Raw genomic sequence first — 23,232 nt, 5'->3', positions numbered from 1 at the left:
GGTCGAGGAGTGAGCAGGAGTAGCCGGGGTCAGTTGAAGTCAGCTGACTTACGGAAGTAATATGGGGGGAGCAATCAAGCTAGAAAGAGATCTAGCGGGGAGGGGAGGAGGGAGGGAGAAGGGGGGGGGGGACAACTGGGTTGCTGCTGCGGAAATCCAAAAGGAAATGGCTAAAGAGTGGGTGGGCGGGGATGGTGTGCGACGCTGGGGGAGCGAGCGGGAGCGCGGAGGCGGGATATGGGACTGGCCTAGAGAAGGTAATGGCTAGTCGACACGGGAGGGGGGCAGGTAGCCCCCTAGTGAGGCTGATCACGTGGAACGTGAGAGGCCTGAACGGACCGATAAAAAGGGCCCGAGTGCTCGCGCATTTGAAAGGACTAAGGGCAGACGTGGTTATGCTCCAAGAGACGCACCTAAAGGTGGCGGACCAAGTTAGGCTAAGGAAAGGATGGGTGGGACAGGTGTTCCACTCAGGACTGGACGCAAAGAATAGAGGGGTGGCCATTTTGGTGGGGAAACAGGTCGCATTTGAAGCAAAGAACATCGTAGCAGATAGCGGAGGTAGATATGTAATGGTGAGTGGCAGGCTGGAGGGAATGGAGGTCGTGTTGGTTAACGTGTATGCCCCAAACTGGGACGATGCGGGATTTATGAGACGGATGCTGGGGCGTATACCGGACCTGGAGGTAGGAAACTTGATTTTAGGAGGGGACTTTAATACGGTGCTGGACCCGGGGCTAGATAGATCCAGCTCAAGGACCGGAAGAAGGCCGGCAGCGGCCAAGGTACTTAAGGGGTTTATGGACCAAATGGGGGGAGTGGATCCATGGCGATTTCTTAGACCTAGGGCTAGGGAGTATTCCTTCTTCTCCCATGTCCATAAAGTGTACTCCCGGATAGATTTTTTTGTTTTGGGAAGGTCGTTGATCTCTAGGGTGGAAGAAGCTGAGTACTCAGCCATAGCGGTTTCGGATCATGCCCCACATTGGGTGGACCTGGAATTAGGAGAGGAAAGGGAGCAGAGAACACTCTGGCGATTAGATGTGGGACTGATGGCGGATGAGGGAGTGTGTGCAAGAGTGCGGGGGTGTATTGAGAGATACCTGGAGGTCAATGACGACGGCGAGGTCCCTGTGGGAGTGGTATGGGAAGCACTAAAAGCGGTGGTCAGAGGAGAGCTGATCTCCATTGGGGCCCACAAAAGGAAAACAGAGGCCAAGGAAAGGGAAAGATTACTGGGGGAGATTTTAAGGGTGGATAGGGAATTTGCAGAGACCCCGGAGGAGGAATTGTACAGGGAGAGGAGACGACTCCAGACGGAATTTGACCTTCTGACCACCAGAAAGGCGGAGGTACTGTGGAGGAAGGCACAGGGGAGGAGGTATGAATATGGGGAAAAGGCGAGTCGCCTGTTGGCTCATCAATTGCGAAAGAGGGCAGCAGCGAGGGAAATAGGAGGAATTAGAGACGAAAGGGGAGACACGGTGCGAAGGGCAGGAAAGATAAATGAGGTGTTCAAGACCTTCTATGAGGAACTGTATAGGTCTCAGCCCCCAGAGGGAGAGGAGGGGATGCGGCAGTTCCTGGACCAATTGAGGTTCCCGAAAGTGGAGGAGCGGGGGGTGGTAGGCCTGGGGGCACCGATTGGGGTGGACGAGGTTATTAAGGGACTGGGAAGCATGCAAGCAGGGAAGGCCCCAGGACCAGACGGGTTCCCGGTGGAGTATTACAGAAAATATGTGGACTTGTTGGCCCCGTTGATGGTGAGGACGTTCAATGAGGCCAGGAAAGGGGGGACTCTACCCCCGACGATGTCGGAGGCGACGATATCGTTAATTTTGAAGAGGGATAAAGATCCGTTGCAGTGCGGGTCCTATAGACCCATTTCATTGTTGAACGTGGACGCCAAATTGTTGGCAAAGGTACTGGCATCGAGGATAGAGGACTGTGTCCCGGGGGTGGTGCACGAAGACCAGACAGGGTTCGTAAAAGGGAGACAACTGAATGTTAACGTGCGACGACTATTAGGGGTGATAATGATGCCCCCAGTGGAGGGGGAGGCAGAGATAGTGGCGGCAATGGACGCAGAGAAGGCATTTGATAGGGTGGAGTGGGAGTATTTATGGGAAGTGTTAAGGAGGTTTGGGTTTGGGAACGGGTTTATTAGCTGGGTTAGACTTCTTTATGGGGCTCCAACGGCAAGCGTAGTTACAGGTCGACATAGATCGGAGTATTTCCGACTATATAGGGGAACAAGACAGGGATGCCCGCTGTCTCCATTGTTGTTCGCGTTGGCAATTGAACCTCTGGCCATGGCGTTGAGAGACTCCAGGAAATGGAGAGGGGTGATTAGAGGGGGAGAAGAACACCGAGTCTCGTTATATGCGGATGACCTATTGTTATACGTGTCGGACCCAGCGGGGGGAATGATAGAGGTTATGCGAATTTTGAGGGGGTTCGGGGATTTCTCGGGGTATAGGCTAAACATGGGGAAGAGTGAATTATTTGTGATACATCCAGGGGACCAGAGTAGAGAGATAGAAGGCTTGCCTCTAAGGAAAGTGGAAAGAAACTTCCGATACCTGGGGATTCAGATCGCTAGGAGCTGGGGAACCTTGCACAGACTTAATCTGACACGGTTGGTAGAACAAATGGAGGAGGACTTCAAGAGGTGGGACATGCAGCCTCTATCGCTGGCGGGCAGGGTGCAAGCAATTAAGATGATGGTCCTCCCGAGGTTCTTATTTGTATTTCAATGTCTCCCTATACTAATCACTAAGACCTTTTTTAATAAAATAGACAGGAGCATCACGAGCTTCGTGTGGGCAGGGAAAGTTCCGAGAGTAAGGAGGGGGTTCCTTCAGCGTAGTAGGGACAGAGGAGGATTGGCACTACCGAACTTGGGCGATTACTATTGGGCCGCCAATGTGGCAATGATACGTAAATGGATGATGGAGGGTGAGGGAGCGGCGTGGGAAAGACTGGAGAGAAAGTCCTGTAAAGGGACGAGTTTAGAGGCACTGGTGACGGCGCCGCTACCGATCTCACCTAAAAAGTTTACCACGAACCCGGTGGTGGCGGCAACATTGAATATCTGGGGACAGTGGAGGCGACAGAGAGGGGTGCGGGGAGCCCTGGTGGGGTCCCCAATCAGGAACAACCATAGGTTCGCCCCAGGAAGAATGGATGGAGGATTTCAGAGCTGGTTCCAGTTGGGAATTAGGAGGGTGGGAGATTTATTTATAGATGGGACTTTTGCGAGCTTGGGAGCATTGGAGGAAAAGTATAAGTTGCCCCGGGGAAATTTCTTGAGATATATGCAGGTGAGGGCATTTACTAGACAACAGGTGAGGGAATTTCCATTGCTCCCGACACAGGGGATACAGGACAGGGTGCTTTCAGGGGTGTGGGTCGGAGAGGGCAAGGTGTCAGAGATTTACCGAGAGATGAGGGAAGAGGGGGAGGAGTCGGTGGGCGAACTAAAAGGAAAGTGGGAAGAAGAACTAGGGGAGGAGATAGAGGAGGGTATGTGGGCTGATGCCCTAAGCAGGGTAAATTCCTCTTCCTCATGCGCCAGGCTTAGCCTGATTCAATTTAAGGTGCTACATAGAGCACACATAACGGGAGCAAGATTGAGCAGGTTCTTTGGAGTGGAGGACAAATGTGGGAGGTGTGGCGGGAGCCCGGCAAACCACGCACATATGTTTTGGGCATGCCCGGCACTGGAAGGGTATTGGAAGGGAGTGACGGGAGTGATTTCGCGGGTGGTGAGGGCCCGGGTCAAACCAGGCTGGGGGTTAGCTCTATTTGGAGTTGCGGAAGAGTCGGGAGTGCAGGAGGCGAAAGAGGCCGACGTTGTGGCCTTTGCGTCCCTAGTAGCCCGGCGCAGGATCCTACTCATGTGGAAGGAGGCGAAACCCCCCGGACTGGAGGCCTGGGTAAATGATATGGCGGGGTTCATTAAACTGGAGCAGATAAAGTTTGCCCTGAGAGGATCGGCTCAAGGGTTCACCAGGCGGTGGCAGCCATTTCTCGACTACCTAGGGGAATGTTAGAGGGAAGACAGATGACCAGCAGCAGCAACCCAGGGGGAGGGGGGGGGGGGGGGGAGGGGGGGGTTTAGTTTAGGTCAAAGATAAAGGGGTTTTGTTACTTGTGTATTGTTTAAAATTTCTGTATTGTTATTGTTGCGTTTGCTTTGTAAGAGGGGAAAAATTGTTGTTTGGGAAAAAATTTTCAATAAAACATTTATAAAAAAAAAAAAAAAAAAAAACCCCCCCCCACGGGTCTGACCCCCCCCCACGGGTCTGACCCCCCCTAACCCCCCCCCCACGGGTCTGACCCCCCCCCAACCCCCCTCCACGGGTCTGACCCCCCCTCCTAACCCCCCCCCACGGTTCTGACCCCCCTCCTAACCCCCCCATGGGTCTAACCCCCCCTAACCCCCCCTCCTAACCCCCCCCCCACGGGTCTGACCCCGCCCCAAGGGTCTGACCCCCCTAACCCCCCCCCCACGGGTCTGACCCTCCCCTAACCCCCCCCCAGGGATCTGACCCCCCCCTAACCCCCCCCCACGGGTCTGACCCCCGCCCATGGGTCTGACCCCCCCCCAACCCCCCCCCCACGGGTCTGACCCCCCCCCAACCCCCCCCACGGGTCTGACCCCCCCCCAACACCCCCCATGGGTCTGACCCCCCCTCACGGGTCTGACCCCCCCCAAACCCCCCCCACGGGTCTGACCCCCCCCAACCCCCCCCCCACGCGTCTGACCCCCCCCAACCCCCCCCCACGGGTCTGACCCCCCCCAACCCCCCCCCCATGGGTCTGGACCCCCCCCCACGGGTCTGACCCCCCCCACGGGTCTGACCCCCCCCAACCCCCCCGCCACGGGTCTGACCCCCGCCCTAACTCCCCCCACGGGTCTGCCCCCCCTAACCCCCCCCCCCACGGGTCTGACACCCCCCCCCACGGGTCTGACACCCCCCCCCACGGGTCTGACCCCCCCAACACCCCCCACGGGTCTGACCCCCCCCAACCCCCTCCCACAGGTCTGACCCCCCCCCAAGGGTCTGACCCCCCACTAACCCCCCCCCGGGTCGGACCCCCCCTACCCCCCCCACGGGCCTGACCCCCCCCAACCCCCCCCCACGGGTCTGAACCCCCCTAACCCCCCCACGTGTCTGACCCCCCCCACGGTCTGACACCCCCCCCAACCCCCCCCCACGGGTCTGACCCCCCCCCACGGGTCTGACACCCCCCCTAACCCCCCCCCCCACGGGTCTGACACCCCCCCCTAACCCCCCCCCCCACGGGTCTGACACCCCCCCTGGGTCTGACCCCCCCCCCAACCCCCCCCACGGGTCTGACCCCCCCCACGGGTCTGCCCCCCCCTAACCCCCCCCCCACGGGTCTGACCCCCCCTAACCCCCCCCACGGGTCTGACCCCCCCTTAACCCCCCCCACTAGTCTGACCCCCCCCCACGGTCTGACCCCCCCTCCCACAGGTCTGATCCCCCCTCCCACGGGTCTGACCCCCCCTCCCACGGGTCTGACCCCCCCCAACCCCCCACGGGTCTAACCACCCCCCCACGGGTCTAACCACCCCCCCATGGGTCTGAACCCCCCCCTAACCCCCCTCCCCACGGGTCTGACCCCCATACTGACCCCCCCCCACGGGTCCTGACCCCCCCCTCACGGGTCTGGACCCCCCCCCATGGGTCTGATCCCCCCCTCCTAACACCCCCCCCACGGGTCTGGACCCCCCTCCTACCCCCCCCCACGGGTCTGACCCCCCCCCCCAACCCCCCCCTCCTAACCCCCCCCCCACGGGTCTGACCCCCCCAACCCCCCCCACGGGTCTGACCCCCCTAACCCCCCCCACGGGTCTGACCCCCCCCAACCCCCCCCACGGGTCTGACCCCCCCCTAACCCCCCCCCGGGTCTGACCCCCCCCTAACCCGCCCCCCACGGGTCTGACCCCCCCTAACCCCCCCCCACGGGTCTGACCCCCCCCAACCACCCCCCCACGGGTCTGACCCCCCCCAACCCCCCCATGGGTCTGACCCCCCCCAACCCCCCCCCCCACGGGTCTGACCCCCCCCCCACCCCCCCCCCCCACAGGTCTGACCCCCCCCCAACCCCCTCCCACGGGTCTGGACCCCCGCCACGGGTCTGACCCCCCCCCAACCCCCCCCACGGACTGACCCCCCCCCATCCCCCCCCCAGGGGTCTGAGCCCCCCCCAACCCCCCCCCCCCCCACGGGTCTGACACCCCCCCCCACGGCCTGACCCCCCCCCACGGGTCTGATAAACAACAAATTTAACAATAAAATAATACCAATTATATCGAGGGACAACATTCATCTTCAAGTTATTTATTCCTCCAGTTAGAAGCTCCTTTACTAGATTACAAAATCCAAGAAACAACTTTCTTTGAATGCAACAAACGGCTGTTTTGAGTTTAATGAATTGTGAAAGGGTTTCTTGATAGATCTATTGAGTCTTATATTCAAATAAGTTAAGGCACCAAACATTTTCAGTTGGTATCAGCTTCATCTGACCTGAGTTTTCCAGAGCCCAGACGCTCCCTGAAAATAGAAGAATAGTTATAGAATAAAAATACTCTTCCATCGTTCAACATTATTAATAACTCATGATTCACTTAATCAGCAAAGTGATGCAAAGGGTCACCAACAGTGCTATCAAGTGACACTCAGCAATAAGCTGCTCACTGATGCTCAGTTTGGGTTCCACCAAGGTCACTCAGCTCCTTCTCTCGTTTACAACCTTAGTCCCAAAATGGACAAAAGAGTAGAACTCAAGAGGTGAAGTGAGAATGACAGCCTTTGACATCAAGGCAGCACTTGATTGGCGTGTTACCAAGATGCCCTAGCACAGCTGAAGTCAATGGAAATGAGAAAGCTCTCCATTGTTGGAGCCATCGCGAGCACAAAGGAAAATGGGTGTGGTTGTTGGAGATCAATCATCTCAATCCCAGGACATCACTTCCCTATATTAGAACATCAGAAGTGAGGATGTTTGCTGACGATTGCACAATGTTCAGCACCATTTGAGACTCCTCAGATACTGAAGTAGTTGGTGCACATAGCCAGCAAGACTGGGACAACATTCAGGCTTGGGCTGACAAGTGGCAAGTAACATTCATGTCACACAAGTGCCAGGCAATGACCATCTCCAACGAGGCAGAATCTCACCATCACCCCATGACATTCAATGGCATTACCATTGCTGCATCCTCCACTATGAACATCCTGGGACCATTGACCAGAAACTGAACTGGACCAGCCATACAAATACTATGGATACAAGAGCAGATCAGAGGCTGGGAATTCTGCAGAGAGTAATTCATCTCCTGAGTCCCAAAAGCCTCTACTATTTACAAGGCACAAGTCAAAATGTGATGGAATACTCTCCACTTGCCTAGGTGAGTGAACTCCAACAACAATCAGGATGCTTAACATCATACAGGACAAAGCATCAGATTAGTAGCCCACCCACCACCTTCAACGTCCACTCCCTCCACCCCTGATGCACAATGGCAGCAATGCATGCCATCTACAAGATGCACTGCATGAAACTCACCACAGCCCCTTCTCACCACTGCTCAATCCCCTCCAACCCACACCCTCCTGACTTGGAACTATATCGCTGTTCCCCTCACTGTCGCTGAGTCAAAATCCAGGACATTTCCACCAGCATTCTGAATGTAGCTTCACTACATGGACTGCAGTGGTTCAAGAAGATGGTTCAGCACCACTTCAAGGGCAATTAGGGATGGGCAACCATTACTGGCCTAATGTGATGCCCACATCCCATAAAATAATATTTTAAAAAGAGGCACTATTGTCGCCAAGCTAGAATGCTCGGCGCTCAAGTCCCACATCAGGACTTGCTGGCCACAGAATACCCAGCCACTGGTGCAGGCAAACCTGTGTTTATCTGTGTCAGCCTCGAGCCCAGATAAATGGGGAACTTCTGCAACAGGAGGGCATCACCTGCCAAATCCAAAAATGCTATGAATGGAGATGGAGGAGGATGAGCAACCAATATTATGATGATCCAATGTAACATGGGAGGTGGTGGCATAGTGGTATTGTCACTGGACGAGTAAACCAGAGACCCAGGGTAATGCTGCAGGGACCCAGGTTCAAATCCCACCACTGCAGATGGTGAAATTTGAATTCAATAAATGTCTGGAATTAAAAAGTCTAATGATGACCATGAATACCATTGGCAGTTGTTATTAAAAAAAACCCTGTGGTTAATGTCCTTTGTGAAGGAAATCCACCATCCTTACCCGATCTGGCCTATATGTGTCCAGATTCACAGCCATGTGGTTGACTCTTAACTCCCCTCTCATGTCCCATGAACGAATTAAATAAAACACAGAAAAAAGTTGATAGGGAGAGACTTCAATCAATTCAATTAGTTTCGACAGCCCAAGTCCGATTTGGGAATGCAAATTGACATAGTGCATCAAGGAAAACACAGGAGGAAATACTTATCTTGACTGGATTTTCATAAAATACTCAGAAAGTATACATGGTGTAGGCATCATTTCCTGGGAGCAATATCCACAACTTCATTTAGGAGTCGGAAATATTGAAAACCAGAGCTAGGCACATAGTTTGTAATGGTGGTAATTCAATGTGTATAAACTTACTGCATGTACTTGTCCCTTTCCATATTGCTGAGGTAACGTTGTGTCTTGGACTTAAATGACGAGTTGTAGCCGTTTGTTGCTTTTGGATCATATTTAGTGGGTCATAACGACCTACGGCAACATTGTTCTGCAACAAAACAAAATCATTGGCACATTAATAAAAAGAGTTTCCCCTTCATTCGGCTAAGCTTTTCCTTAATGAAAGATTAATTTCCCTAATCCCAGCACACTCAAGCTTCATGCATTCTTGTTGAAAATCACCCTCTTTTCAAAATCACCCTCTTTAAAATAAATGTATAGTACCTCCATATTTGTGAATGAGTCTGTAATCTGTGTCCCTATCTTTAATCATAAATCTGACATTTAACATTTCTTGGTATGATAATAACTCACAATTCCACTTTAGACCGTACCTTGTTTAATGTGAACAATGCCCTCAGTGGATTATTCAACCTGGAAACAGAACAGCAACGGGAAACATTGGGTCTGATTCTCCGGAAAGATTTCTAAGTGTGGTAGCGAGCGGGACTGCCACAAGCTTACCAGCACTCAGCCCAGCGAGGTCGACAACGCTATTCAACATTAATTGGTCCAGTTAATGAGGCTCCATGGGTTTCTTGCCGCAAATGAAGGTTTGCCAGTCGATTTACCGGCACCATACTCACCAGCCCGGCCAACAAGGTCGAGCAGCACTTAAACAGCTCTTGCACAGTCAATCCCAACCGGCTCACAACAATGGCGCCTCGGAGACCAGCCCCAAGATTCGGGGACGGAGATCTGGCTAGGCTCCTAGACGCAGTGAAGGCCGAGAGGGATGTCCAGTTCCCCAGAGGGTCCTGGAAGGTCAGTCACAGGGCTTGAGTGCTGCCTGGGATGAGGTGGTAGTGATTGTGAGCGCCAGGAGTGTGATCAGGAGGACTGGCCTCCAGTGCTGGAAAAGGTCAATGACCTACACCGGGCAGCACGAGTGAGTAGACACCAACGCCCCCCCCCCCCCCACCACCACACACCCCAGACCCCACCACTGTGAACTACACATGTGGCTAACAATGCCCTCTCTGTGTCTCCTCAGGAAAAGCTCTCCCACAACCATCTGGAGAGGGCCCAGACTGGCGGTGGGGTGCCGGACATAGGAATCCTCATCTCCTTTGAGGAGCGGGCTCTGGAGATGACTGGGGTGGCTGAGGACAGAGCGGTCACCAATGCGGAGGCTGGCAGACATCGCAGAGTTGAGGAGCTATCGGACTCCACTCGAAGGACTTGTCAAACACGTGTTGTTATTGCCTTACTGACTGACCCATCCCTTCCACTGACCACATGTCAATTCTTCCGCAGGTCCTCCAGCCGACGGCATCAGCCCATCCCGGGTGGCCCCCTCCGATGAGACCACCTTGGATGTGAGTACTGAGGAAGACACGATCGAGGCATCACAGCTGTCATCCCCACCCTCCACCAGTGCAGATACACACACCTCGGTGGGAAATGTTAGAGATCAGGGGCGAAATTCTCCGTTATCGGCAGAAAGTCCGCCGATCGGCGCAAAAAACGGCGCAAATCCGACTTGCGTCACATCGGAAAAATGGGTCGAAAGTCTCCGGCCCGAAATGGGCTAGCAGCGACGTAACGGGATCCGCGCTTGCGCACGTGGTTCACGCCGTGCAGCGTCATACACGCCGCACGGCGTGACGGCTCATAAGGCCGCGCTGCTCCCCCCCACCCAACCGGAACACCCGACCGGAACACCCGACTGGATGGCTGGCCGCCGCTCAGCCCCGAGGTTCGAGTCACGGGATGTGGAGGCGCTCCTGGACACAGTGGAGCAGAGGAGGGACGCCCTGTATCCCGGGCACGGCCGCAGAGTTGCCCCACGCCACAGCCGGCGTCTGTGGAGGGAGGTGGCAGAGGCCGTCACCGCTGCGGCCCTGACACCACGGACAGGCACCCAGTGCCACAAGAAGGTGAACGACCTCGTCAGAGCAGGCAGGGTGAGCCTCCCACATATCCACCATATCCCCCCCTCCCCAATATCCCCCCTCCCCCATATCCCCCCTCCCCCATATCCCCCCTCCCCCATATCCCCCCTCCCCCATATCCCCCATATCCCCAAGTGAATCCAGCCCTAACCTTAACCTCTGCAATGCACGCGCAACCGATGGCGTGCATTCATATACCTGCCTAACAGTGTTGCCTTTTACACCTGCCACCGCCCCCCCCCCCCCCCCCCCACAGGAGAAGCGCGCACACAACAATAGGGAGCATGTGAGGACTGGAGGAGGCCCCGCTGATGAGAGGCCACTGACCGAACACGAGGAAAGGGCCCTGGAACTGGCTGGCGGACCTGAGGACCGGGAGGTTGCTGATGCAGAGGTCGGGGGCGTACTAGCAAGTGAGCCACCGACAGCCCGTCCCCATATCCCACCTCCCCTATATCCCCCTCCCCCATATCACCTGATCACTACCTGATGTCTAACCATGCATGCTTCATTGTGTATCGCAGGACCAAACGTCCAGGCACCCAGCCCCGCAGATGCAGACCGCCCGCAGGATGCCCCTCGGAGGCCACGGGAGACGGAGAGACCCGGACCCTCCAGCATGCGACGCCCGCAGGATGCCCCTCGGAGGCCACGGGAGACAGAGAGACCCGGACCCTCCAGCATGCGACGCCCGCAGGATGCCCCTCGCCCGCCACAGGAGACAGAGAGACCCGGACCCTCCAGCATGCGACGCCCGCAGGATGCCCCTCGGAGGCCACGGGAGACAGAGAGACCCGGACCCTCCAGCATGCGACGCCCGCAGGATGCCCCTCGGAGGCCACGGGAGACAGAGAGACCCGGACCCTCCAGCATGCGACGCCCGCAGGATGCCCCTCGGAGGCCACGGGAGACAGAGAGACCCGGACCCTCCAGCATGCGACGCCCGCGGGATGCCCCTCGCACACCACGGGAGACGGAGAGACCTGGAGCAACAGGGAGACGACACCTCCGTCACATGCGGGAGCGACCACCCAGCGACGAGGGGGGCAGCCACAGGCCCCCGTCACATCCGACCCAGGACACTACTACCCAGGACACCACTACCCAGGACACCACTACCCAGGACACCACTACCCGGGACAGCACTGCCCAGGACACCCCGACCCGGGACAGCACTACCCAGGAAGACGAAATACCGGACAGTGACTCAGAGTGGATGGGTGGAGACGAACCCCCACCCCAAAGTGCCATGGACTCAGAGTGGGACGAAGAGCACGACACAACGCCATGGCTGTCACCAACACCCTCCACCATCGCAGAAACACTCACCTCGGTTGGGCACTTTAGTGATGAGGCGTCTGGTACACTCACTGGTGCGCACAACACAGCCGTCCCGGTACAGCAGGTGGAGGTAGGAGCAGCAGAGGGGCCGGGCGGTCGGAGGGCAGCCCAGCCCAAGCGAACATCTGCCGCCCAGATGGATCCCGGGTTCCTGGAGTTACCACACCCACACATAGATCCGATACAACCACCGACCCGGAGACGAGCGAAGAGGGTGACGGCCGGCTTGCGGCGGCTGCAGTCGCAGGTGGAGGAGTCCACCCGCGTCCAGGAGCTGGGAGTGGTGCCGGTCATGCGTGCCACCCAGGCCGACACCGCACGGGTGGCGTCCGCGGTGGAGGCAATGGGTGCGACGGTGTCAGACATGGGGAAGGGTTTGCGAGGCCTAGGGTTTTCCGTGCAGGCGGCGTCTGTGGCCCAGGACATGGCTGCCCTCTCACAGGAGGCCATGAGCCAGTGCCAGCGCCAGATGGCAGAGGCGCTCAACACCATAGCCCAGTCTCTGCAGGCCATGGCCCAGTCTCTGCAGGCCATCGCTGAGGGCATCGGCGCCAGTGGCCATGTGCGAGCCGGCGTCGCACTGTCACAGACAGGGTTTGCCAACCCCCTGGGCTCCATGGCTGCAAACCTGCAGACCCCTGTCGATACCAGCACGGGCCTCCAGGACTGGCAGCGCCAGATGTCGGGGGGGCGTTGGATGGCCAGTCCGTTCGCATCCCCCACCCATGTAGAGGCCTGGGGGCCATCGGGCACCCCGAGGGAGGAGGAAGTGGTGTGGTCCGTCCCGGCTCCCCCTGTAGGGGAGGTCCCGGAACACTGCGTTGCCCCCCCTTCCGTCCCAGGTGCATCGGGTGGGCAACGGGCAGGACAGGCTGGCAGCTCGCCATCCCAGTCGCCCGGGCCGCAGCCTGGCCCATCTAGGCCAGGACGCCCCAGGAAACGGCCGCCAAAGGGATCCAGTGTCAGAGGGCAGGAATCACAGGAGTCCACCTCCAGTTCTGCTGTACCGTCTGGGGAACCACGTAGACGTAGTCAAAGGGCCCGTAAGGCCAAACAATTAGACACTGAGTAAGTTGGCACGGGTGCAGGGCACAGATGAGTTTTAGGGGTTAGGGCACGTGCATGAACTCCTTTGGTTATTAAAGTCAATGTTACACCTACAGAAGCTGCCTTTGTGCTCTGTCCAAAGCGTGCGGGGGTGTCATGTACGTTGAGCGCAAGTGTGTGTGTGAGGGGTGGTCTTACCTCAGCCCCGTGGGGCCGCGACGTCCTCCTCCCCCTCCTCGTCCTGTCGGTTAGGTGTCCCTCCAGCATGGGCGGCTGCCGCCTATCCCTCTGCGGCAGCCTGCGCCGCCTCTCTGGCACATTACTCCTTCCCCCTGGGCCGCCATCAACATCCCCCCGGGCAGAGGACGGGACCATGCGCTGCAGTGTCACAGCCGCATGCAGGGATGGTCCGGGTGGATGGTGGTACTGTGGCCATGGGTCAGACATAGTCCAACGATGTGGAGCCAGGAGCTCACCGCAGGGTGGGTTATCATCATCCTCCATGGCCTGCAATAGACACGCGTCCACCCGCAACTGTGTGAGCCCGGCCGTTGTGCCGGCAATGGGGGGGGGTGGTGTGCATGCGGGTGGGGTGGGTGGGGTTGGGGAGGGGGGGTGAGGGTGCTGGGTGGGCGGATGGGTGGGGGGTGTGGGTGGTCGGCTGTTGCCATGATGTGTGGTCTGTGGCCATACTACCCGATTCCCACGCCCATCTAGTCAGTGAAGCGGGCGGCTATCAGCCTGTCCCGTGCCCGCTGGGCCAGCCGGTAACGGTGGACAGCCACCCGCCCGTGTCTAGCCCGTCTGCCCTGACCATTGCCCCCATCCCCCTCATCTGGGGAGGACTGCGCCTCTTCCTGCTGCTCCTCCACTCCGCCCTCCTCTGCCTGCGGCACATCGCCCCTCTGTTGGGCTATGTTGTGCAGGGCGCAGCACACCACAATGATCCGGCCGACCCTATCTGACCGATACTGGAGGGCGCCCCCAGAGAGCTCCAGGCACCTGAAACGCATCTTCAGCACGCCAAAGCACCTCTCTATCACTCCCCTTGTCGCTACATGGGCATCATTGTAGCGGTTCTCCGCCTCATTGCGTGGCCTCCGTATAGGCGTCATCAGCCACGATCGCAATGGATGGACCGTCGCCCAGCAACCAGCCCCTCAGCCGGGGATGGCGTCCCTCGTACATGCCGGGGATGGATGACCGCGACAACACGTATGAGTCGTGTACACTGCCTGGGTAACGGGCGCAGACGTGCAGGATCATCATGCGGTGGTCGCAGACCACCTGTATGTTCATCGAATAGGTCCCCTTCCTATTGGTGAACACGGCCCTGTTATCTGCAGGTGGCCGCACGGCGACGTGCATCCCATCGATCGCGCCCTGGACCATGGGGAACCCGGCACGGCAGAGATGCCCACGGCCCGGGCATCTTGGCTTGCCCGGTCCACGGGGAACCGGATGTAGCGGTGCGCCATGGCATATAGGGCATCTGTCACTGCCCGGATGCAACGATGTCTGCGATATGCCGGACAGGTCCCCACTCGGTGCCTGGAATGACCCCGTTGCATAAAAGTTCAGGGCCACCGTAACCTTGACGGACACGGGGAGAGGGTGTCCCCCGCCAGTGCCACGCGGTGACAGGTGTGCCAGCAGGTGGCAGATGTGTGCCACGGTTTCCCGCCTCATCCGGAGTCTCCTCCTGCAATCCCGGTCCGTGAGGTCCTGGTATGACTGCCGGGGCCGGTACACACGGGGCGCCCTCGGGTGCCTCCGTTGCCGTGGGGCCGCGACGTCCTCCTCCCCTTTCTCGTCCTGTCGGTTAGGTGTCCCTCCAGCATGGGCGGCTGCCGCCTATCCCTCTGCGGCAGCCTGCGCCGCCTCTCTGGCACGTTACTCCTCCTCCTCCTCCTCATCCAGGGCAACATAGACATGAGCGGCTGCCGCCAGGGCGGCCACATCGCTGGATGATCGGAAAACATGACGGCCTGTGGGGGGGAGGGGAACGACGACATGTCATCATTGCCCATATCCCCTCCTCCCCCCAGCCAGGTGGCATGGACCGCATGGGTCCAACTGTTGGAGGCTGGCACCTGGCCAGGTGGACCAACTCACTTGCCCTCGCATCCCCCTCCCTGGCACGGACCCCCCATCCCCCTCCCCGGCACGGACCCCCCCCCAATCTCCTCCCCGGCACGGACCCCCCCAACCTCCTCCCCGGCACAGACCCCTCCCAACCTCCTCCCCGGCACGGACCCCCCCCCCAACCTCCTCCCCGGCACGGACCCCCCCAACCTCCTCCCCGGCACGGACCCCCCCCCCAACCTCCTCCCCGGCACGGAACCCCCAACCTCCTCCCCGGCACGGACCCCACCAACCTCCTCCCCGGCACGGACCCCAACCTCCTCCCCGGCACGGACCCCCCATCCCCCTCCCCGACAGGGACCCCAACCTCCTCCCCGGCACGGAACCCCCATTCCCCTCCCCGGCACGGACCCCCCCCAACCTCCTCCCCGGCACGGAACCCCCCCCCACCTCCTCCCCGGCACGGACCCCCCCAACCTCCTGCCCGGCACGGACCCCAACATCCTCCCCGGCACGGACCCCCCATCCCCCTCCCCGGCACGCACCCCCCCCCAACCTCCTCCCCGGCATGGACCCCCCCAACCTCCCCCCCGGCACGGACCCCAACCTCCTCCCCGGCACGGACCCCCCCATCCCCCTCCCCGGCATGGACCCCAATCTCCTCCCTGGCACGGACCCCCATCCCCCTCCCCGGCACGCACCCCCCCCCAACCTCCTCCCCGGCATGGACCCCCCAACCTCCTCCCCGGCACGGACCCCAACCTCCTCCCCGGCAAGGACCCCCCATCTCCCTCCCCGGCACGCACCCCCCCCCCAACCTCCCCCCCGGCACGGACCCCAACCTCCTCCCCGGCACGGTCCCCCCCATCCCCCTCCCCGGCACGGACCCCAACCTCCTCCCCGGCACGGAACCCCCAACCTCCTCCCCGGCACGGACCCCCCCCAACCTCCTCCCCGGCACGGACCCCCCCCCAACCTCCTCCCCGGCACGGACCCCCCCAACCTCCTCCCCGGCACGGACCCCAACCTCCTCCCCGGCACGGACCCCCCATCCCCCCCCCGGCACAGAGACCCCAACCTCCTCCCAGGCACGGACCCCCCCAACCTCCTCCCCGGCACGGACCCCCCCCAACCTCCTCCCCGGCACGGACCCCAACCTCCTCCCCGGCACGGACCCCCCATCCCCCTCCCCGGCACGGACCCCCCCCCCAACCTCCTCCCCGGCACGGACCCCCCCAACCTCCTCCCCGGCTCGGACCCCCCTCCCGGCACTCCCCCGGAGCCCAGCCCACTCTAACCACCCCCCCCCCCGCCGCACACACACACACACAACCCGAGACACACCTCTCCTCACACATTCAGACTGCGGCCACGCCATCGCCTGCCCAGAGCCAACCCCCCAGGCCGTCACTCACCTCCACGCTGGTCGGCGTGAACCTGGAGCACAGGGTCACGCCGATGAAAAGGAGGTTTAATTTACGTCGACGTGAACGGTCATCACGTCGATGGGACTTCGGCCCATCCCGAAGGGAGAATAGCGGCAGGCCGAAAATCGGCTGCCTTGCGCAGACCCGTGACATTCTCCGACGGCAGCGGCGCCATTACCGCCCCGCCGACTTTTCTCCCTTCGGAGACTTCGGCAACCGGCGGGGGCGGAATTCACGGCGGCCAACGGCCATTCTCCGACCCGCTGGGGGGTCGGAGAATGACGCCCCAGGGGCGTCATTCTCCTCCGGCGGGAGTCTCCGTTTTGCCTGCGCCCGGGGGTTTCCCGACGGCGTGGGGCTGCCCCACAATGGGAAACCCCATTGACCGGCCGGTGTTACGGAGACTCCCGCCGGCCGGTCGGGGCAGAAATGTGGCGGGGCGGGTAGGAGAATTTCGCCCGAGACTTCTGGGTCACAATCTGGTGAGCACCACACAGATGATGATGCACATCAGGTGGAGACAGGACCCCAGGTGAGACAGCAGTTGGAGGGCTGCTGGATCCCAGGACCCAGATGCTGATGCTGAGCCTCTAGTACAGGTTTACCCGGAGGTGAAGGAGACATTAGGGTGCGGCCAGGACATTTAAAGGGAGATGTCAGCGACACTACAGCAGGTCCATAGCCGATTGGAAGAATCCCAGCGGCTACGGCTGCAGGAGATGTCATTGGCAATGCGTGGCACCAAGGCCAACACTGCTAGAGTTGGGACCGCAGAGGAGCCCGGTGCACGACGTTGTCACCATTAGTAGAGGTGTCCAAGGCATCACACAATTGGTGAGGGTCTCGACAGAATGTGCGCCTCACTGGGAGATGTCACCCAGTACTAAGCTGACCTTAATGAAGTTCTGCGGGACATGTCCCACTCTCAGATGGGAATGGCCGAGGCGCAGTGGAGCTTGTCCCAGTCACAGGTGGACATTGCTGAGGCACTGCAGAGTATGTCCCAGTCACTGAGGAGAATTGCCAAGGGTGTCGAAACGATGGTGTGGACCCTGGGGAGCTGCCAGGGCTGGCAGAGCCAGATGATGCAGGGGCAGCCGGGGCTCGAACCAGCTGCCCCTCCATCCCATGGTGAACCCTAGGGCCCTATGGGGACCGACCGGGAGGAGGGACGCTGAGTGCGAACCAAGATCCATCCCATGGAGTGGGGATGGTGGTCACCAGCCCCCCCAAGTTCCAGTCCTCTGGTGAGGCTGCATCTCAAAGTCAGCATACGGGAGTAGCGGCAATGGCTGTGCATGTGCCACTGACAAGTGAGCCACTGACAAGTGAGCCGGTGCGCTCTGTACGGCCCCCAGAGAACGCCCGCCAGCGGTGTTGAAGGCCGTGGGACGTGGTCAGTAGCTGGCAGCCTCCACCTCTGATGTGCATCCTGGGGACACACCTAGACTTAGTGGTAGAGCGAGGAAGGCAAAGCACATCGAGGATTACTGAAGGCACCAGGTGAGGGGGGGGAGGGGGAGAGGGGTTTCAGGGGTGGGAGGGGAGGGGCGGCACTATCAGGAAAATTGTCACACAAAATAAACACCGTTGTGCATGACTAATATGATGCCTCTGTCACTTTCTTCCACAATGCGGGCCAACCTCTGAACCCTTGGCCCATCCCTCCGGGTATCTCCCCGTGGCATCCACCCACCCTCTGGCCGTGGACATGTTACCGGAGCTGTGTCCCATCCCCTGGATGTTCGGATGTTGCCTGCTGCGTGTGTGGTATTGCCTCCCGCAGTGTCCAGGCACAGTGTCCACGCATCGAGGTGTGATTGGGATGCTAGGCAATGACTCCCACATGCTACATGTCCCGCCCACCCACGGGAAACCACTTGGGTTGTGTGAAGTGCTCACATAACCATGATTGCCAGTTGCCTCTTAGCGATAGCCTTCAGCCGAACGGCCAGTGACCTCACCAGTCGATGGGGGTTATGGGTGGGCAGTGGGGTAGACGGGCCATCGGAACGGATACACACGATCCAGGGGTCGGCATGGTGGAGCCATGTGCGGTTGCTCCCCAGTTGCCCCCCCCCCCCCAGCGCATGTCCATTTTACCTCGACTGGTAGCTGTTTTTCACACACTGTCCTGAAGGTCTTTGCTCGGTTGCCATCTGGATTGCTTTCCATACTGTATGGTCTGTCAAGTGTGACTGTGAGTTCAAACACTTTCTTGACATTGCATTGGACTGTGCTGGTCAGTTGTCCTTCAGTTTCACAGCCATACCTTTGTGTACAGTCTGTTGTTCCCTAGTGATTTTTTGTGTGCTCAAGATCCATTCCTTTTGGCTTGTCTGATTCATTTTCTTTTTTTAAAAATATATTTATTAAAGTTTTTTAACACAATTTTTCTCCCTTACAAACAATAACCCCCCCCCCCGTAACAAAATAACGAGAAATCGCACAGAGCAAGATATATACATGGCAAAATGATATATTTACATGTCTTTGTACACTGGCTCTCTCCCATACGTGCCAGTTTCCCCAACCCTTCATGTTATCACTTGCTCATCCACCCTCCCAGGCAGTCCCCCCCCCCCCCCTCCCCAGGACGCCCCCCCCCCCCCCCCCCAGGTTGCTGCTGCTGCTGACCGATCTTCCTCTAATGCTCCGCGAGATAGTCTAGGAACGGTTGCCATTGCCTGTAGAACCCCTGCGCAGACCCTCTCAAGGCGAACTTAATCCTCTCCAACTTTATGAACCCAGCCATATCGTTTATCCAGGCCTCCACGCTGGGGGGCTTCGCCTCCTTCCACATTAGCAAGATCCTTCGCCGGGCTACTAGAGACGCAAAGGCCAGAATACCGGCCTCTTTCGCCTCCTGCACTCCCGGCTCGTCCACTACTCCAAATATTGCTAGCCCCCAGCTTGGCTTGACCCGGACTTTCACCACCTGAGATATTGCTCCCGCCACTCCTCTCCAGAACCCCTCCAGTGCCGGGCATGTCCAAAACATATGGACATGGTTCGCCGGGCTCCCTGAGCACCTTCCACATCTGTCCTCTACCCCAAAGAACCTGCTCAACCTCGCCCCTGTCAGGTGAGCTCTGTGAACCACCTTAAATTGTATCAGGCTGAGCCTGGCACACGAGGAGGAGGAATTAACCCTACCTAGGGCATCCGCCCACAGACCTTCCTCGATCTCCTCCCCCAGCTCCTGTCTGATTCATTTTCAACCATTATACCATCAGTGTCCTTTGTATTATCTGATGCTTCGCTGCACTTTATGATCTCAGGTTCCTGTGGATGATCTGATGTATCATTGAGCTTTGTGGCATCAGTCTCTTCTGGATGATCTGGTTTATCTTTGATCTCTTGGTGCTCTTCTTCTGGAGTCAACTTCTCCAAGATGTAATTTTCTTGTTCGCTGTTCACCATTGATGTGCTCTCACTTGATTTATTCATTGTTGCACTCTGATTGTCAGCCTTTGTAAAGTCCAGCTGAGATCTGTCAGTCTTGCTTTTGTTCTGCACACCTTGTATGCTACTTGTGATCACTTTGTCACTATTCGCAAATAAAGTGGGTAGACCTTCATAGTCTTCGTTTTGTTGTTCATTATCTGTTTCCTCACTGTTGTCCTTACTGGCAAGTACAGTGGATAGACTTTCAGAGTCTTCTTTTTCTAGCTCAGCAAATATATTAGATAGACCTTCATAGTCTGTTCCTTCTGGTTCAGGAACTAAACTAGATAGACTGTCATAGTCTTCTTCTTCTTCTTGTTCATTTGTCAGATTACTGTCGTCCGATGTTGCAATAATCTGCCATTCCATCAATGTATTGGATTCATCTACCTTTAGCAATATTTAGATTTTCAATCGTGTTACTAACGGAATGATCAGTTCAGCCGAATATTTCTGCCATATCTACGTAACACTCTTCAATATAAGAGTTAGCGTCTTTATTTTTAGATTTGTTAACATTTTCTTCTTCTTCTTTGCTGCAAACATTTTGTTCCATGGTGCTGCAAATTCAGGCAATGTTCTGCCTTGGGAGGTAAAATTCTGTTGTTTGATGCCTTTCAAATGTTTTTTTCAATTGTCAGGCATTTTTTTTGTACGTGGATGTGGCCACAACACCCTGATGTCATCACATCCGTGACGTCATGCGCAAATTCCCATTGTGCATACGCAAATCGATCCTCGTCCGGAGTTTATCAATGTGCGCATGTCCGAACTGGTCCCGCACATGCGCAGAACGTTCAACATGTGAATCACGTTTTTTCTTTAGGTGCGCTTACGCGAATCAGCCATCTTTTTGAGCGTGCTGAATTTCAAGCTAGACTGAGTTGAGAATTTTGACGCCACATTCCCGATTCAACATTTTGGCACATCTATTTTTAGGTTCTTTACTCGCACGGCACATTTTAATTGGATCTTCCAGCATCATTTTTTGTTGAGCTATGCATTTCTTTTAAGCTCACAATAGTTATCAAATATATATATCATTACAGGCAGCAGGCTCTAGCCCATTCGGCACGTGAGATCTGCTTATGGCAAGATTATTGAACTATCCTAGACTACCCTCACTGGTGTGAGTGAGTGAGTGAGTGAGGAGTGTGAGTGAGTGAGGGAGGGAGGGAGGGAGGGAGTGAGGGAGGGAGGGAGGGAGGGAGGGCAGGAGCGAGCGAGCAAGCGAGCCACACAGATCTCACACTTACATGGTTAAAAGTGAGCATTTTCACAGGTACACGGCCACCCCGGCTTGTGGACGACAAAAATGGAGGTGGCTTTCGATTTTCTGGTCTGGAAAGTTCTCTCACATTGTAAAAGGCAGTCTTGCCCTGTTGAACAGCAGGAGAACAAGATTATAAGTCAGAGCATCAATGCCACATTAAGTAAAACACAATGAAATTGATGTCAACTGTTTTTCAGAGAAAACTGTAATAAAGCAGCAGCCCTGGAGACTAACTACTGGCGGTCGAATCATATTCAGCCCGCTGTAGAATATTCTGTCCACTGGCGGAAATGGGTACTGCTCGATCATGCTGAATTTTCCATGTCTTTTCTTTGCTGAACTTAAAAGATCATCAGTGAATGACTGAAATTTATACATTCCAGGAGAGAGGTTCAGTGGGTCCTAAAAGAGAAAAGACAAACATAGTTTTCTTTCAGTCATTTATTCCAGATCTTTCCTGCTGTTGGGAAACTTAGAACTTGTGCCTTCTATAATTACATCTGTAAATCTAAAACTAAAGACGATAAGAGGTTTTAATGTGTTTATCTGTATTTAAGCACAGGGCTGCAAATTATCAACAAGTCAATGCATTTTGCAATTTTGACAGGAATTATGGTTTTTTTTCACAATACTTTTGACTATGTTAAACACTGACTTTGTGGTATTTGAGAATTGTTGAGGAGGTGTCCAAGTTAAAAGAAAATAGTGATCAGCAATAACAGAATGGAATTATTTTGTCTAAGACAACAATTCATTCATGGGATCGCATTGCATTCCTAATTCCCCTTGGGAAAGTGGCGATGAGCCGCTTCAATCCATCTGGTGTAGGCAACCCTAGAGTGCTATAAGGAAGGAATTTCTAGAATCTTGACCCAGTGACAGTGAAGGAAGCATATGGGGCGGGATTCTCCGACCCCCCGCCGGGGTCCGGGGTACTGGGGGGGGAGCGGGGCGATCTGGCCCCGGGGGGTGCCCCCACGGTGGCCTGGCCCGCGATCGGGGCCCACCGATCCGCGGGCGGGCCTGTGCCGTGGGGGCACTCTTTTCCTTCCGCCTTCGCCATGGTCTCCACCATGGCGGAGGCGGAAGAGACCCCCTCCACTGCGCATGGGCAGGGATGCCGTGAGCGGCCGCTGACGCTCCCGCGCATGCGCCGCCCGGCATAGTCAGTTTTGCGCCAGCTGGTGGGGCACCAAAGGCCTTTCCTGCCAGCTGGCGGGGCGGAAATCAGTCCGGCGCGGGCCTAGCCCCTCAAGGTTAGGGCTCGGACGCTCAAGATACGGAGGATTCCGCACCTTTGGGGCGGTGCGATGCCGGACTGATTCGCGCCGTTTTTGGCGCCGGTCGGCGGACATCGCGCCGATTGCGGAGAATTCCGCCAATGGTTCCTGATCAGCATGGTGTGTGACTCGGAGGGGAATTTTCAGGTGATGGGGTTCCCATGCATTTGCTGTCCTTGTTCCTCTCGGTGAAGTACCTCTTGTGTCTCCATGGGTGACTTTCTCTAGGGGCAGGTTTGGACCTGACCAACTGACATGCTCTCTTATGATAAGGACAAGGAGAGAAGCACAGGAGAGGAGAAGCACGTCCTCCAGAGGTCATTATATTACATTCCAGCAGAATGTTTATGGTATTTACCCGCTCTGTGACCTCTCTCCATTTCTGATGTCTAATTTTGTCTGGCACGGTAACCCATCAAGGGGGGGGAGTGGACCCCCGTCACCTCCTTCACTACACTGGAGATGCATGGTTCAAGCAATTCTGCCTATTGCTCCACAGGATCACTGACCTCTTACCCTATCCTTGAAGACACTGCAAACTACCTTTTTGTAGGGGGTCTCCTGCAGATCTCATGCCCCATCACACTCGAATGGGCCAGCTGCCTATTGGGAACACATTTTGCACTGGCAGCAGTGTCTGCACTGTGTGTGAAATATTGGTTCCAATGAGTCTTAA

General features: G+C 57.2%; 1 protein-coding gene across 1 annotated transcript in view; it reads right to left on the bottom strand.

Annotated features, from left to right (window-relative positions):
• Positions 1–6,358: 6,358 nt before the first annotated feature.
• Positions 6,359–23,232, bottom strand: part of LOC140427280 (ciliary microtubule-associated protein 2-like) — a 60,750-nt gene continuing 43,876 nt past the window's right edge. The window contains 5 exon segments of the mRNA XM_072512860.1: positions 6,359–6,587; positions 8,684–8,786; positions 8,789–8,810; positions 21,260–21,382; positions 21,511–21,678. Of these exon segments, the coding sequence (XP_072368961.1) occupies positions 6,536–6,587; positions 8,684–8,786; positions 8,789–8,810; positions 21,260–21,382; positions 21,511–21,678 (468 nt within the window). The 3' untranslated portion in view covers positions 6,359–6,535.

This window comes from Scyliorhinus torazame, chromosome 7 (genome assembly GCF_047496885.1).
Source record: "Scyliorhinus torazame isolate Kashiwa2021f chromosome 7, sScyTor2.1, whole genome shotgun sequence".
Lineage (NCBI taxonomy): Eukaryota > Metazoa > Chordata > Chondrichthyes > Carcharhiniformes > Scyliorhinidae > Scyliorhinus > Scyliorhinus torazame.
This window is presented reverse-complemented; position numbering and strand designations above follow the sequence as displayed.